At 39.7% G+C, this 16,335-nt stretch overlaps 1 protein-coding gene across 1 annotated transcript in view; it reads right to left on the bottom strand.

Moving 5' to 3' along the window:
- The window catches only part of POLR3B (RNA polymerase III subunit B), a 132,874-nt gene that overhangs the window by 16,334 nt on the left and 100,205 nt on the right, over window positions 1-16,335 (bottom strand). Inside the window, exons 24-26 of the mRNA XM_019543900.1 lie at window positions 6,328-6,431; window positions 2,964-3,130; window positions 721-834 (exon numbers count right to left, since the gene is read on the bottom strand). Of these exons, the coding sequence (XP_019399445.1) occupies window positions 721-834; window positions 2,964-3,130; window positions 6,328-6,431 (385 nt within the window). The remainder of the gene's footprint in view (window positions 1-720; window positions 835-2,963; window positions 3,131-6,327; window positions 6,432-16,335) is intronic.

The raw sequence follows: 16,335 nt of genomic DNA, 5'->3' as shown, positions 1-16,335 counted from the left end.
CCAAAAAACCCCCCCAAAACAAAACCAGAAAACCAACAACAACAAAAAACGAGCAGTTAGATCATTAGTTGAGAACACAGCTGACTGTTCAAGTCGGCTGGCAGAGGGATTACTGGGTTTTTTGGTTTTGTTGTTGTTTTGCATGCAACGCACTTTGGAATGTACTACACACCTTGGTTTTGAAAGGCAAAAAGAAGAAAAAAAGGTCCTTCTTTATAGTAACTGAGTAGCAGCAGGTAGGGAGCTAAGCCTGCTCATATTCTGCTCCCTCTGATCTACCACAATTTCCATGGGAGGATTCGTGTTAACTGCTGCAAGTTTTCTCCTCCTCCCGCTCTCTGGTTTTGTAAAACTACTACTAAGTAAGAAAAATTCTTAATATGCCAAGGATAGTGAATAACCTTAGAGGTCTAGATACTACAGCATATTTTAGTACGCCACACATATGAACTGTCGATTCACAAGATTCATTTCTCAAATGCAAAAGAAATGGGTTAGCGGCAGAAGAACCTCACCTCTTAGTTGTACAAGGTACTCACTGAATGGTCAAAGTAACTTCCTCCTATCATAAGATGCCACAGGTTTTTTTTGCTGCTTAGCAAAATGCTAAAAACTTTAAAAGTTACATCCTGTGAAGCAGAATTTATCTTCCATGTTGTTAAATAGGCAATTAAGCATTTTTCTGACTGCACAGCAAGCACCATGCACACTTAACTCTACCTGGTAAGGACAGCTCTGGGTCCTCGAGCTCTGGCATGCATCTTATCCAACACCATGTGCTTTAGTTTCTGATAATATACAGGACCAAAATAGATATAGGCTTCCAATGGTTCTCTAAAGGAATAGAAAATAAATCACAAATCTTGGTTACTCATTTTTACCCCTAGACACAATCTACTAAACAGGAACATTAGCAAGGCAATCTGGAACAATCCAGGCATCATAAGCCACAAAAAAAGCATTTGGACTTTCAGGCTTATTTCAGTAATAGAGGCATGAACAAACTCCAAGGCTAGGGAGAGAAGTTACACAAACTGGTTTAAGTGATTGGAAACTGGTTTAAACTCATCTCAGAACTGAAGTTCAGTGCACATAAACCACTTTCAATATGGCTGAAAATGGTTTAAGATAAACATGTAGTATCAGGCTTAACAGACTTAGGTTAAACACATTTATGGAACTTCTGTCCCAAATCCCTTCCCGATTCAAGTTAACAGTTTCTCAGCATCCCAGGATGCTTTGCAGCCCTGGGCTGTGCTGTCTGCTCCAACACAAGAAAGCTGGCCCCACCCCCAGCAGTCACAGAGCTGAAGCACTCAGCTCCCTAGCCTGCTTCCTGTGTGGACCTGTCAGTCCAGTGGGACAGGGGGCAAGGGAATGGATGCCCAGGCCCCCTTAGTCCCAGGCTATAGAACAGGGGGAGGAAAGGGCCCTGTGGTGGGGGCTTTTTGTTCCCACTCTTGCAGCCCAGCAAACCAGGCAAAGTTTGGCTCAGCCCCACCCTCTCTCCAGCCTCCACCTTCTGGAGGATGGGAACGTATCCCTTCCCACTCCCACCTGGAACTCACTCCACCAGCTGGGGTCAGATTGGGGAGAGGGGAGGAGAAGCCCCAACCCAGGAGCTTCTCGCCTGCCCCCCCCGCCACAGCTCGAGCCAGGCTGGGATCACCTCAGCCTTGCCCCTTCCCCAGACCAGCTCCAAGCTGCAGGGAGATGAAAAGCTCTCAGGTTGGTGCTTATGTAAATCTGTATTATGACATTTGCTACCCCAAACAGGTCAGTCCTTGAAATTTTATTTCTATCATATTTTTCTGCTCTAGCAGCACATCCCACTTATACAAAATATTGCTGGCTCTTAACTAAACAGAGTACTCCAAATCCAAGTTAAGAGGGAATATTAAAGCAAAAGTTGGCTTATTCTCCCTAGAAAATAATTATTAGTCATCAAGGCACTGTTCTCAAAACTATAGAAGCTATTAACAAAAGGTGTTTACATGCTAGTAAAAATTTCAATATTTAGGAAAGATCATATAGAACTCAGGGAATAAGGAGTAAAAGAGGGAATTTAAATCATATTTATTTAATCAAAAAATGTAATCAACATATGGAATCAGTTAGAGAGCAAGGCAACTAGAAGTAGAGCATGGATGTATTCAAGAATCACCTAAGTCTGTCTTTGGAGGAGGAAGGGGGATTGGAAGGAATAAATGAAAAAAGTCAGGAAGGTGGGATTAAGATACATTTTAGAAGGGCAGGCATGTGGGACCATATGGCCTTTTCCTGTTTCTGAAGTATCTCATGTTCTTTGAACTTCAGATCTCCAAAGACAGTCTGATCAACACAGCAGGAACTTAACAGATTAGGCTATTATGCCAGACTGAATCACTGTATAACCAGCTAAACAAGCAGGCAAAAACTACTGCCAAGAAACAGACACCTGCCTCCAATTCTGTATTTTACAGTATTATTGTAGTTAATGTGATAATGCAAATCTTGTTCAACAAAAACGTAACAACGGCTGCCAAGAAAAAAAACAAAAAACAACAACAACAACAACTTAGAGAGTTACTTAGAACCCTGTGCAAGGAAATCTTGGTTTTGCATTCATTTCTTGCAGATCTGAAGTTTAACTGCTTTGTCTTGTGTGTCAACAGCCATTCATGCTAAAGTCATGGATGCACTGGTACAATGAAAATCTGAAGTATTTGATGTTTAAAAGGTAAAATGTAAGAACAATGGGAAAAAAATTCCATTATTCATGTACTTCACTTCATGTCAGAGATATACTTGTTCTTAACAGAGGTATAAGAAAATATTTCAGTTGTGCCCCTACAGGATGTTCTTTCCCCACTCCTTTGAAATGCCTACACCTATGTAGGGATACCGCTTTTAGCCACATTGGTCTACAGGCAAAGATATTCAGAACTCTTGGAAAAAGTAATATCTTTGAAGCAGATTCTTACCCAGTGATACCAGATGTTACATAGTCCTTCCCTAGGTAGTTATAACCATGGCGAATAAGATCTTCACATACATCCTTAACTTTACTGCCTCCAAAAGCTGTTCCATAGTGAAATCTGCCATCTAGGACGCCAGCCTTTCCAGCCAACAGTTCAATTAATTTTCCCACCTACGCAATGGAAAGCAAGAATTAGCAAGAGTACCTTCTTGATGCACGTCTCACCCATCAACCCCTTCATTATATTTTAAGCGTCATCGTCTTAATACAAAACTGCCAGCTCACTGTCATGTGGTGAGGAACACTTGCTATATTGCTGTTATTTGCTATCTGAAAGTTTTATTACTCATATTTAGTAAGATGAGCATGACCCACAATCTAGCCTCACTCCTAGACAACTGAGGTTGGAGTGCTCGGCATGAGGACTGGGAGCAGAAGGAAGCAAGCTAATGGGGAAAAATGGGAGAGGAAAACAAGCAAAAGGGAAAAGGCCCAAATAAAGCACAAAATCATAGCCTGGTTGGTATGGCAGCAGTGCACTTATGGAGTGCAATCTATTCCCTTATATCCCTACACCACCAACCTACATCATGAAAAGGAACAGGCTCTGCGTAGAATATATCCCCAATACCCTACGTAGGTAGATAGAGGCTTGGCTCTGTCCTCACTATGCTCAGTGACATGGCTATCCTGGCTGATTGTTATAGGCATGGTTTAGTTGTTCCTTGAAGCAACAGAGAGACAGGGAGAGAAATTACCACTTCGAAGTCTGTCTCCCTGGGCTGCACCTTATGCTGGCCAGGGTTTAATCTCACAATCTAGTCCAGGGGTGGGCAAAACAGCAGATCAGACCAGCAGCCAGACTCGATTTCCCAGCAGCCCCTGCCAGCATGGCTGGGGCTGGTCTCCATGGAGACTCCAGCTGCAGCTACGCTGCCATAGTGCAAGACTTGGGTTTCCGTGGAAACCAAACCAAAACACAAACCAACAAAAAAACCCAACTGAAAATGGATTAAAAGTCTGAAAAATACTGGAGTGGAAAAGCTATGCCTTGGCAAAAATCCTCTCCCTCCAATGTCATGATGTAAACTAAGTAAGAAGTGGGGAAAAACAAAATGGGAGACAACAGTAAGATTGTCTATTACAGGAAGCTTACTTTCTAAATCAGGACCATGCGAAAGTAGGGCTGAAAAGGATCTAGTCAGCCCCCTGCTCAAGGCAAGATCAGCCCTTAAGTAGCCATCCTGGTCTGTCTAACCTGCTCCTGAAGATGCCTAGGGATGGAGAGACCCTAACTTTGAGGCAGCCTGTTCCAATGCTTGCCCACCCATGTGGTCAGAATGTTCTTCCTAATCTCCAACCCAAATTTCCTTTCCTGTAGTACGAAGGTTATGGCTTGTAGCTCTGCCTTCTACGCCCACAGAGAAAAGTCCATCTCCATCCTCTATAATCACCCTTTCAGTATTTGAAGACTAATCAAATCCCCCCCTCAGTCTTCTCATCTCCAGACTAAATAATCCTTTCAGCCTTTTCTCAGGTTTCCCAGGCTCCTAATCATTTTTGTCACTCTCTGCTGGGCTATTTCCAATCTGGCCAAAACTTTCTTGAAGTGTTCCTCAAAACTGAACACATAGTGCTCCAGGCGAGGCCTCACCGATGCCTAATAGTCAGACAGATTACTTCCCTTGATTTGCGAGAGATACTCCTGCTAATACAACCTAGTATGCTGTTAGCTTTTTTGGCAACAAGAACGCTCTTTTGGCTCATATTCAATTTATGATCTAATGCAACCTCCAGGGTCCTTCTCTGCAGTAATGTAGCTCACCTAATCATTCCCCAGTCTGTATCCGTGCATGCAATTATTCTGTCCCAAGTGCAGAATACTGCACTCGTCCTTGCTGAATTTAATCTTACTGGTTTCAGACCATTTCTCCAGTTTTCCAGGCCACTCTGGATCCCAGCCCTTCCCTCAAGAGCATCTGCAACTCCACCCAATTGGTCATCATCCACAAATTTGCTAAGTGTCCCTTCAGTTATACCCTCCAAAGCATAAATGAAAATGTTAAAACAGTGCTGAAACTAGGGCAGGCCTCTGGGGTATGCCCACTTAGTACCTCCTCCCAACTGGACATTGAGCCACTGTGACTTCTCATTGAGCATAATGATCCAACCAATTATGTATCTAAATTATAATATTTTCATTACGTCTCTATTCCCTTAGCTTATTAATGGGAATGTTATGGGAGATAGTGTCAACAGTCTTGCTAAAAACCAAGGACCAATTGCATCCACTGTTCTCTCCCATCCACATAGCCTGTCAACCTATTGTAAAAGGAAATCAACTTGGTCAGGCAAGACATATTGTTTCATGTTGGTTCAAGTACTTCTTGCCAATGAAAAAAACAACGCATCTGACATTTTCCCTAAGATTTTCTCCCCAAATTCACAAGCATGCACATTTTTTTCTTCTCATGCTGTAATACATTAAATCTGAATCTTAAAGAAATAGTCTGTTTTCATTTTTTGTGAAGCTATTCAGTGAAAACCATTCATTTTGTAGAGTTAGTCCAATACAGCACTAGACTTTAATTATTCAACTTTTTTCCCACCCTTTTAACTTTACTTGTGCCAACAGGTCCAGTACAGAAGCACTTAGGTTTGATTAAAGTTATTTCACTTGACTCTCAGTTACTCACCTATCAAGAAGAGATTTAAAAGAATTCATGAATGCAATTCTGGAAATATAACAGCAGCAAAAGTTCTGACAAATTAGTTAAAAAAAGTACTCAAAATTTCATACGAAAAAACCTGACGGCAATTTTTATCATCTTTATACACAATTTAATTGTGCCCTGATCTCTTCTGAAATATCTTGATTATTGGCCACAAAAGATAACCCGTTTCTTCACCTGGACTGAAAAAAGCTGAGGGTGGGGATGGATACTGTGTTAAAACAATGTGAAGGAGATGATGGTTTCTCTCACATCTGACCGCAACACTTTGTTCTGCTTTCCCACCTGCCTAGGATGCATCATCTCATAATGCCATATGCAAAAATTGTGTCCTATTTACATTAGGTACTTCGATATATTCAAAACTGAGCACTAAAAAAAATCATCTCAGGAGAGCAAATACATGAAATGAAGGTGGAAAAACAAACAAACAAACAAACAAACAAACAAACAAACCCAACCACACACATTGCATGTCATTCCATACTTTTCTGTCAGCTAAAGACCTTGTTTACTTCATTTATTTCACTTAATTTTCTATTTTTATGGTGACAGGTAGAGAGAAGAGGGTTTTTTCCCTACCTCCCCCCTGCCCCACAACACAATGTAATATGTATGTAATGTAATACAACTGACCGTCATACGTGATGGGAAGCCATGAGGATTCATTATGATATCTGGACAAATTCCTGTATCACAAAATGGCATGTCTTCCTGAGGAACAATCAGCCCACACACCCCTAAAAGGAGAGTTAAAAAAAATGTCAACTCACAAAAACAAAGCACCATAGGGCAGTGACTTACTACCACATTTTCGTCAATGTTCTGACACTCCTTTCTCTTGCTCATGGATCACTACTTAGCAAGATTAAATTTCCCTCTTAGTGCTGACAAACTACAGTTAATAAATTGCTACATGATAACTTCAGGGGTGCAAATTTGCTCGCCTCATTCCCAAAGAGCAATCAAGAAGAAAACATACGTTTTCCAAAAGTGACAAGGGATTTTGTGTACTCAACTCAAGCCACTTAAATCAAAGAGTTAATCATCAGAGCATGTGCTGTACTTCCTGAAAATTTGAAGTCTTTAATGCATCTCTCTGGGTACTTAAAAACACTGATTATTTTTGAAAACTTGGCCCAAAGATGCATGCATAGTCCGGTCTTTGAGAACAATGATCTCCAAAGAGGTTTTCTATTAGGAGAGCTGGGGAAATATGATCTGTTGCCTGATGAAATTATAGGTTACATCAGAGATAACGCCCTCCAACTTGGAAAAATGTTGGAAGCTCTTTTTAGTCCCAATAATTTGAAGCCAATAGGGTGTTGGGAGAGCCAGGGGGGGTGGAGATAAATAGAGTTGAAAAGCCCAAGAAACTTAAATGTGTGAAATCCATTCAAATTGCTTTAAGTTCTCCACAAATCATTCCTTCCCAGCCTTCATAATGGTTTCCACAGTGAGTTTTATAGATTGAAATGTAAGATCTAGCAGCTTGCCCTGAAGGGTAGCAGCATTTTAAATTCAGGTGTTTGAATCAAGACAACTGTTTCAGTCAGACAATCTTTTCCAGAAGCTCTCAGGGCTGAAAAAAAGAGAGACTGCAGGCTCGGTGAGATCAGCCCAGTGCCACTGCCAGAGCGCACTCTGAGAACAGTCCTCGAGTGGAGGGGGCTGAGGGTGCTGGTTACATCCCTAAAAAGGCATCCCCCAACCAGCCAGTTCACAGGGGGATATTGGCGTCGGCTCAGGAGGGAGCTCCTCGTCCACAGTCCTAACAAGACAGGGATAGGTGCAGGGGACAGTAGCCAACAGAATGAGAATGGCAAGAACGGGGGAGGGGAGAGGAGGATGAGTGCCTGCAGTCTTACGTTTAGTTTCTGACCTCATACAAACTTAAAATCTCCACTGTTTTGTTATGACAAATCATTAACTGGCTGTTCTCCAGAGAGAATCATTGGTGAAAGCAGATTAAATAATAATAAAGATAATTAAAAAAAAAAAATAAAATAAAAAAAGAAATCAGGTTTCTTGCTTGCAGGATGATTTTAATTTCCCCATCCTAAACATACATATGTATATATAGTACACAGGTTTACCCCACATTCGCATTCTCTTTTTAAAAAACTTGAGGTTGCATCTGAAATAAGGGCACCTGTAAGCCAAAAATTAAATCTTAGCTAACTTAAAATTACTTTAGGATCTGAAAACCCTTTTATATGCCAAGACGGTTCCCATAGCAGACAGCCACTGTGTTGTTTGTTTTGTGTGAAAGTGAATGATAAAAGATCCATGAAATCGACACAGAAAGGCAGAACAGCAGAAAGAACTGAGGGCTCTCCATCATAGCGGCTTCTACCCTCTGCTGACTTGTATAACAATGGAATCTACACATCCAACTGCAGATCTAACACAGCTGTGCATTTCATTAGATGAAGAGCACTAGTGACACAAGTAAATAATTAACTTATTCTGGTCCGCTGACTGTGGTTATGAGACCAGTCATAGCTGACAGATTTTAATACAAGTTAACACAAAGACAGCATAATGAGCTTAGAAGTTAAAACAAAATATTTAGACAGAATCTGATGATCTGAAACCCAGTAGGCCATTTTTAAAGTCCTATTTCTGCAAGAAGTCATAAATCTTAATCCTACACCAAGATGCAAAAAACAATTTTTTTTAAAAAGTCAGAGAATATCTATTCCTCTATATCTATGTCAAACAGCTATATCTGGAGAATGTGACAAAGGGTTTTCCTCCCTTTCCTTTCTTTCTTATTTTTTTTTTAGGGTAAAACTAAATTCTCTCACTGCAGGTCATTCCTTCTCTGGGAAATACCCCTATTTATAAACTTCTCTATGGTCTGTGTATAGCACGAATAATAGTAATTGTATAGAGCATATTGCATTTAGAAGCCACTTTGTCCTTGAAAGAGTATAACAAATACAATTAGTCACCTGGAGAATATTTTGCTATATAAAACGCTGCTTACAGGTTCATAGTTTAAGATGCAGATTCCATGCCCCAGCTCATTCAGAGTTCTTGACCCATTGTTTACAGTGCAACCTTCCAGTGGTAAATGGGAAACACCACTGCAAGGTCAAAATACCCAAGGGGGAAGGGAAAAAAGTTAACTCTACTCAACTGCACCCATTTGACAATAAAAGCAGAGTATGAAAAAATGATCAAATGAATTCACTCATTACAATGGAACAGCAATTGGGATTGGATGATTAAGCACTGCAGAAATAAATATAGATGCAGGACATAAGAAAGCTGCTGGTCTGAAGGGCTTGCCCTGTACACAGCCAAACTGAAATTCACCACCTTAACCACCCATAACTCATCTGCCAGTTTGGGAGTATCATATTTCTATTGTAATAATCCACCCTGTAGGATTAACGTAAATATTTGTGTCAATTTTACTACAGACATAATAGTTTTCAGATTATGAGAAAAAACTATTTATCACATATAGACAAATCTGAAGTATGAATTAAAGTAAGTGTGTGTGTGCGCGCGTGTGCATGCGTGCGTGCACGCGCGTCAGTCACTTTCCCTTTTTTTTAAATGCCCCATTCGCTTGTGAATAATACAGTCTGAAATTGTTTTGCTATAAAACACTCTACTATTACTGGTCAAAATTTTGCCATCATGTGTACACTATGCCATTCATATACTGCAGACAGAATGGAAACAAAGAAAGGAGTCAAAGAGAGTCCTGCAAATATTTCTTTCACACAGAGTGAACTTTTTTAAAATGCACTGGTTCATCTAAGAAGTTTATATTTGCAAGCAGTCAAACTGCTGGATGTTTTCTAGATCTCTGTTTTTCTCAATTATAATTTTGATTTTCTTTAATTGTATAACTTATTGACAGGAATTTATTTTTGAGATGGCTCACTGAAATTAAAATTAATGCCTTAGAAGTTTCTTTTGTTTGTTTTTGTTTAGTTTGTTTTAAAGATTATGGCTGACAACATTTATGCACGAGTACTCCAGTTGGTTGAAAAAGGAATAGCTAAGTAACAAAAAAATTATTTAAAGAAACTTTTAAACAATAACCATGAGCTGCATTCTTCAGCTACTGCTGCCATATAGTGCTCAGATATGTGGCAATTTCCTCACTTTAAATACCATGGCCTCTGTCCTTTAAAAGGACCCATGTTGGCATAAATCCCAGTCTTCATGGAGTACCATTAGTTTCCGTGGGACTTGGAGGCCCTAACCATGTGGATCCCATTGCAGGATCAGAGTCTTAGGAATTCAAAGGAATGAAGGTATTCTTTCAGAGATTTTATTTTTATATTTGCAGAGACTCAGATACTAGATTTTCTTTTGCTAGATGTTGCTTTCATTGTTTGCTATGCAACGTAAATTTACTACTCTCATAAAATGGTTTGACAAACAAAAATATACAGCAGTAGAAGAATGTTGTTCTCACACAATACTACATGGATTCCTTCCATAAACACACAAAATGAAAAGGATAAAAAAGAATCAAATAAGTCAAAAAATGCAAAACTAATTATTACCAATAGGAGGCACATCAGAAAACAAAGGGAACTAAGTGAGTGAATAGAAGTATCAGCAGTAATAATACTAATTTCTGCTGGAGACATGAAAACCAGCCCACTACTGGATGGATTTGTTTTGCACCTACATCATTCTACAGCTACAAAACCAACATAACACTCTGGATTTTTCATTACTAAATGCACCTAGTAACAAAACAGGCACTGGGCTTAAGGGTAAGAGCTAAGCCCCTCCAGCAAGAAAAAATATTTCCAAATACAATTCCAACTGTAAAACTGCACGGCATTTGGGAGACAAGAAGCCTGTAAAATCATGAGGAGAAACACAAAAAGGTACATTCGCTTCAAAATCCTCTAATTAGCCACTGTGTTTGTTAAACAACTATGTACAACTCCAGAGAAAGAGTGCTAAATCATACTGGCTTTGCTCAACTGCCGAATCATTTATAGATCTATCATATCACTAGCTACATCCCATTTGACATAAGATGTAAAGAAGGACAGAATTAAAATTAACAGATAAATAATGCATAAGTAAACTTGATTAGCTTTCTTATTAAAAACATCACTCCAAATGAGAGGAGGCGCTAGAAGACAATACAGTTTGTACACTGCTTTCCCAGGAGCTGCTGAATGGTCTGATGTGATAAATTTGCATAGTCTGAAGCACACAAAGAGCTGATTAATTGAAACCCTTACAATGCTTCTGGAAGCAGCTATTGTAAAACAATAACCATAGGAACTTTACAAAATACACATGGCTGAATGAGTCAAGAGCTTAATAAAATGTGTGTTCAGGTTACACTATTTGGAAACAGAATTAGAGATTTTTATTCTGTGTCATAAAATGCTAAAATCACCCTAATTTCAAAGGTTCAGTTGGGGATTTACTGAAAAGGTCAGAAGGTTACCTGTTTGCTATTTGAGATTAAAAAACGTTGTAATTTAATTCTTAAAATAGAAAAGATAAAACATGGTTTAGTTACAAGACAAGCTAGAGCTGTAATGGAATTGCTATGGGATTTTTTCTTCATTACATATTTAAAGATTAAAGTAACACAGCAAACAATAACCCCCCCCCCCCCGTAATAGTCTCCAACAAGTTTTATCCATTTTAGATTCCTGGAGTTGCTGTCTAATATGTACCAGGAGAAATTAAGCCTCTTCCTAGAGAAAACTGATTAATGCCACTCCAAAAAATCTACTATACTACGTACTTCTCCTACTTTTCTGAAGCTTCTGACATATCTTTACAGATCATGCCTGATGTTATGAGGTATCAAGTGAGGTTTACACGCAAAGAAAAAAACATGATGCGAGCAGCCATTTAAAAATATAGTATCTTAATGTACTTCTCGTTATACTTACTGTGCAAGTATTACTTAATGAGACAAAGCATGCTGCTCCTTTGTTTCATCTTTGGACACAATACTTATGTACATCTAAATTCACACTTTGCAGCTATTTGGACTATGCAACTGCTTTAATCAAAAAAAAAAATATTAAGCAAGCCCACTGTTTAATAGATATTTGGTAATGCAATAAAGTTTATGTAGTTCACAATGAAGTAAATAGATTGTTTTGACACTAAAGAACATGGTTCATTTAAGAAAACAAAGACAGTCTTTCATGAATTTAAACTTGCTTCCTCGTCTTTAGAGTTGTTTAAGTGTAGATACTTCAGAACGGTTTAATCCTTTATCTTAGATCTTCAGCTATTAAAAAGCCTCTGTTTGCCAGTTCAAACAATCTCTTGCTTAAATACAGTTTTTCCACTCCTCAGGAATACTGTTCAGTATTGCTGCTTAGTTCTGTGATCTACAGGACCTTTGTTGGAGGTGTTAATCCTTTTTCACATGAGAGACTGAGAAATGTTCTTTCAGAGAAGTGATATATTGCTTTTTCACATCAAAGGAATCCAACTTTTTTCCTCATTGTGACTTGTAGAGAAGAAAGAGGAAATCTGGAAATATAATAATTTAGTTTGTATGGGACTCAGATGAAGCTTCTTTAGTCAAATGCTCTCACATACCCTTCTTTGAATCAAAAGATGATTTCACTTGCAGAATTTAAGATAAAACCAGAGCAGAAGAAGCTTCCTTACCCTTCTTGGAAATACACAACCATACAGTCAAACCAGATGTTGTCTATACAATGGATGTGTATATATTTGTTTGCATAGCACCAGTAGCTTACTAAGTACTTCAGAGACTGGCAAGGGGAGGTCCAAAAGAACTTATTGCAACATGCAGCTAGATAAATGATAGAAAGCGGGTAAAATAAGTGAACTGTTGAGTGAGCATTACATTGCTATCTGCTCCTTTTGCATTTTGCTTTTATTTCTCTTTTCTTGCTCTCCCCATTTTGTAGAAACATCTTGAAGGGAGTGAGGGTTTGAAGGAAACTTTGAAGAAGGGAAAAAATAAGGTGCAACAGAGCCAAAAATAGTGCCCCCAGCCAAGATGTGAGTTGTGATGAGGGTATGAGCCAGATGTGAAGAAAGCAGCAAGTATGAACCTTACAGCATAAATTAGATTATGAAAGAGGCCCACAAACTCTACTAGCAAAGTTTAAGGGAATGTTCTTCTGAGACCGCAGCTTTCAGAACTTGCATGTGTGAGATTTAGCTGCTCTTCAATTGTTACCCTTTGTGTTCTTGAATTTTAAATCTATACATCTCTTAGAGAGGAGAAAAAAAAATTGATAAGTCACTTGAAAATGTGGCTCTCCTAATCTCTCTCCCTCTCTTTTTCTTTAACTCATTCAGCCCGTTAAAAGCTACTTGTATATAATCACTCATACGTCTAATCTCATCTTCATGTGCACTTTCCAAAAAGATATGAAAACATCAGAGAAGAGATTTAACATGCTTTACCCTTCTCAACTGAGAAAAAGAAATGGTTAATTGTAAAGCCCAGAAAAAGTTACTAATTTAGCATCTGCCTTCAGAGCAGTGGTCTGCAACCAGGGTGCCACAGAACCCCTTTAGGGGTATCATGACATAGGGCAATTGTTTCTGGCTGCCACAGCAGTGGCAACACCTATGTCCAGGATTGAGGCATACATGTGCTCTTGCTGCATTAGGGCTCTGATAATCCTAAAGCAACCAATAGAGCTGCCTTGGGCTATAGCCCTTCCTGGTCTGGCCACTCCCAGAGGTACCTGGGACAGTTTCATCCATGCCTCTCTGAGAAGAGCAGAAGGGCAAGCAGACTGAACAGCCCAAACCAGAATTCATGGCTATTTTAGGGTTATCAGAGTGCCACAATGCAAGACAAGCATGCTCATATGCCAGAGCCCATCCCAGTCTGGCTGTGTAGCAAGCAGTTTTACTTGGAGGCAGCAACACCCAGTTAAGAACCACCAAAGTAAGTTGAGGCAGCACAAACAGTAGTTCTCATCCAGGGGTGGAACCACATTAAAAGAGAGTGGAGGGACGCCCTGAATCTGAAAAGGTTAAGAACCACTTCTTTAGAAGATGCTGGCAAAGCCACCACTGTTGTCTTGCAGCGTGGTCAAGTCACATAAGCTTGTGAGACAGGCAGCTAACTGAGAGTAGTTTTAAATAACTGCAGTTCACTCCATCAGAAATTCAGAGATGTCTACTGAGAAATTCTAGAAACTTTACTGTTAACCTGTTGAATTTCTGGTTGTCTCTTTCATCTGTAATAGGTTTCTGCGATTCCAACTTCCCTTTCCAAAATTTTGAAGTGTCAGAGGATGATGATGCTAGTCACATTTGGAAAACAGCTCTTCTGCATGCCTTTGTCTAATTATTGTTCCATCGTTGACTATGAGTCAGCATTAATACTGATATCCAATTAATTACTATGTTTCCTGCTTCAGGGCACTAGCTTGCTCTGCCTATATGCTCTTCAATCTTTTATTTTGGCTTTTCATCTACAAGTGTATTTTGCCTCCTACATATGATCTTTGATATCTCTGTTCTCCATCTTTCAGAATTCTTTTCTTGCTAATCACTTTCCAATGAACAGGAGAAAGTAAAAAAAGTTCAATGAATTACAAGACGTGCTAGTAAATGGATATGTCCTAAGAATTCAGGCGTTTCCTAATAGCACTATCAGAGCTGTTAACAAAAGGCTAACAAATGAATTGAGAAGATTCAGATGGTTTCTACTCACTGAGAGCCTATTTCATTTAACTTAAGAGAAAAAGAAGGTATTTCATCAGGATTCAACAGGTTACTGCACGTCCATGACCAATTACCTTTCCATCCATCTTAACATCTATGTTTTGCAAAATGCTAATGCATACAAAAACGTCTCAGTTTCTGTTAAGGCCACTAAATAATATGTCGTCATCAAAAACTAGGCCAGGGATAAGCCATTTTCAACCTTCTGCTTCATGGTGCTGCACTGTATCCGAGTGAGATCACGGTCATGGAGGCAGAGGTGATTTCTCAGTTACCTACACGTAATCCCACAAAATGTCCCAAGTTGTGAAAAGGCCTGCACTGAACTCAATTCAACAGGCACTATGTGGAGAGAGTACAAGGTGTGAGGGTGATATGATCATGGCAGCTTGCACTGCTAATCAAACAAGCTATGGCAGTGAGAGCTCTCTCATGGTTGGTGACTATTTCTAAATTGGGAATGCCAATAATTAAAACTGGAGGTCACACACATGTGGACTATTGCATCTGCTAGGATGGACTACAGTCTTGTGACCAGTCAGAGACAGAAGTACAAAGTTTTGCTGCCAGAGGTTCTTTGGCATTTGAAGACACATCATCTCATTAGCCCTCTCAGGTTGTATACAGATACTGAATAATACAAATGAAAGGTTAAATGCTTGTAGGATTCTACAGGTAAGTACACTAGAGACAGAAATGAACATTTGTACCCATAGTTCTGAAGATTCAGTCTGAGAAAAAGACTGCAATTTTGCTTAGGAGTCATGTTTATCTAGGAAGCTTCCTAGAGGCAGCACAGGACAATTTGGCAGTCAAGAAAATGATGATACAGAAGTCATCCCTCAGAATAATACTCTCTCTCTTTACTGTTTCCTAGCCTGAAGCCTGACAAAGATCAGTTCATGATACTGGCAAAAACAGGTCTGTTAAAACCAGCATCTCACAACCTTAAGTCAAACTATAATTAGAGTTGGCCAAGGAACATTTGACAAAAATTTTACATTTGAATATTTCAGAGTCAATAGATTTCTCCACTACACACTCACCTTTTGATGATCCTTTATTCCTACCTCTCAACATCTTGCTATAGATGTGCAGACACTCACGCTTCTAGACCCAACAGATTAATGCTTTCTGAGAACCAGTAATCAATGATAGATGTCACAGAGTAATGAATAACTAGTGCAGTGATTTTCAACCAGGATCCCACAGCACCAGGGTGCCATGATAGCCTCTGAAGGGTGATGCAGGGAGAGAAGAGATAAATACAATGCTCTTCAGGAGATAAGTGCCGTTTTTGAAATGGGGTGCCTCTCAATTCACAAAAATTACAGAAGGATGCCTCAAAGTCTAAAACATTTAAGAACCACTGCTCTAAGGGTTTTCAAAGTAGTAGCTAACTTCACATAGTATAAACTTCACATACACAGAAGTGGTAGAAAGTAGTCAGAATGTTGTTTTAATACTACGGTGTCAAAGTCACTGCAAACCCAGGCCAGATAGCAGGATGGATCTATATTGGGAGGCAGTGCAGACCCACGTTTAGGTGGCAGCATGGAAGCAACACAAGTCTGGGACGAGGTAGCAGTGCAAGCCCACCAGCATGCAGCAGCATATGGCTGAGTTTGAGCAGTGTCCATGAATCCAGGGGGCTGCCACTGACAGCCATGTTCATAAGGGTCCAGGGACCCTGAGTTCTGCAGCAGGCAATGCCCCCCAACTTCTAGCAGCCAGCGAGATTAACTGGTTCCACAGCCTGTATGTCTGACACCCCTGTTTTAATGCCGAAATACCCTTACAGTATGAAGCAAGCTGCTATGGCTAACAAGTTCTAAATTTAAACAACAGCAAACACCACCAGGCAGAACCTTCCTCTTCATGCACGGTTCTCAAGCCAAAATTTTTTTGTTTTTTTAAGCAGATGAAACGAGGACATAGTGCACCAGGGAAGATGAC

The sequence above is a fragment of the Crocodylus porosus genome, unplaced genomic scaffold, assembly GCF_001723895.1.
Source record: "Crocodylus porosus isolate Cpor-Errol unplaced genomic scaffold, CroPor_comp1, whole genome shotgun sequence".
Lineage (NCBI taxonomy): Eukaryota > Metazoa > Chordata > Crocodylia > Crocodylidae > Crocodylus > Crocodylus porosus.
The sequence above is the reverse complement of the archived record's forward strand: the minus strand, read 5'-3'. Positions and strand labels throughout refer to the sequence as shown.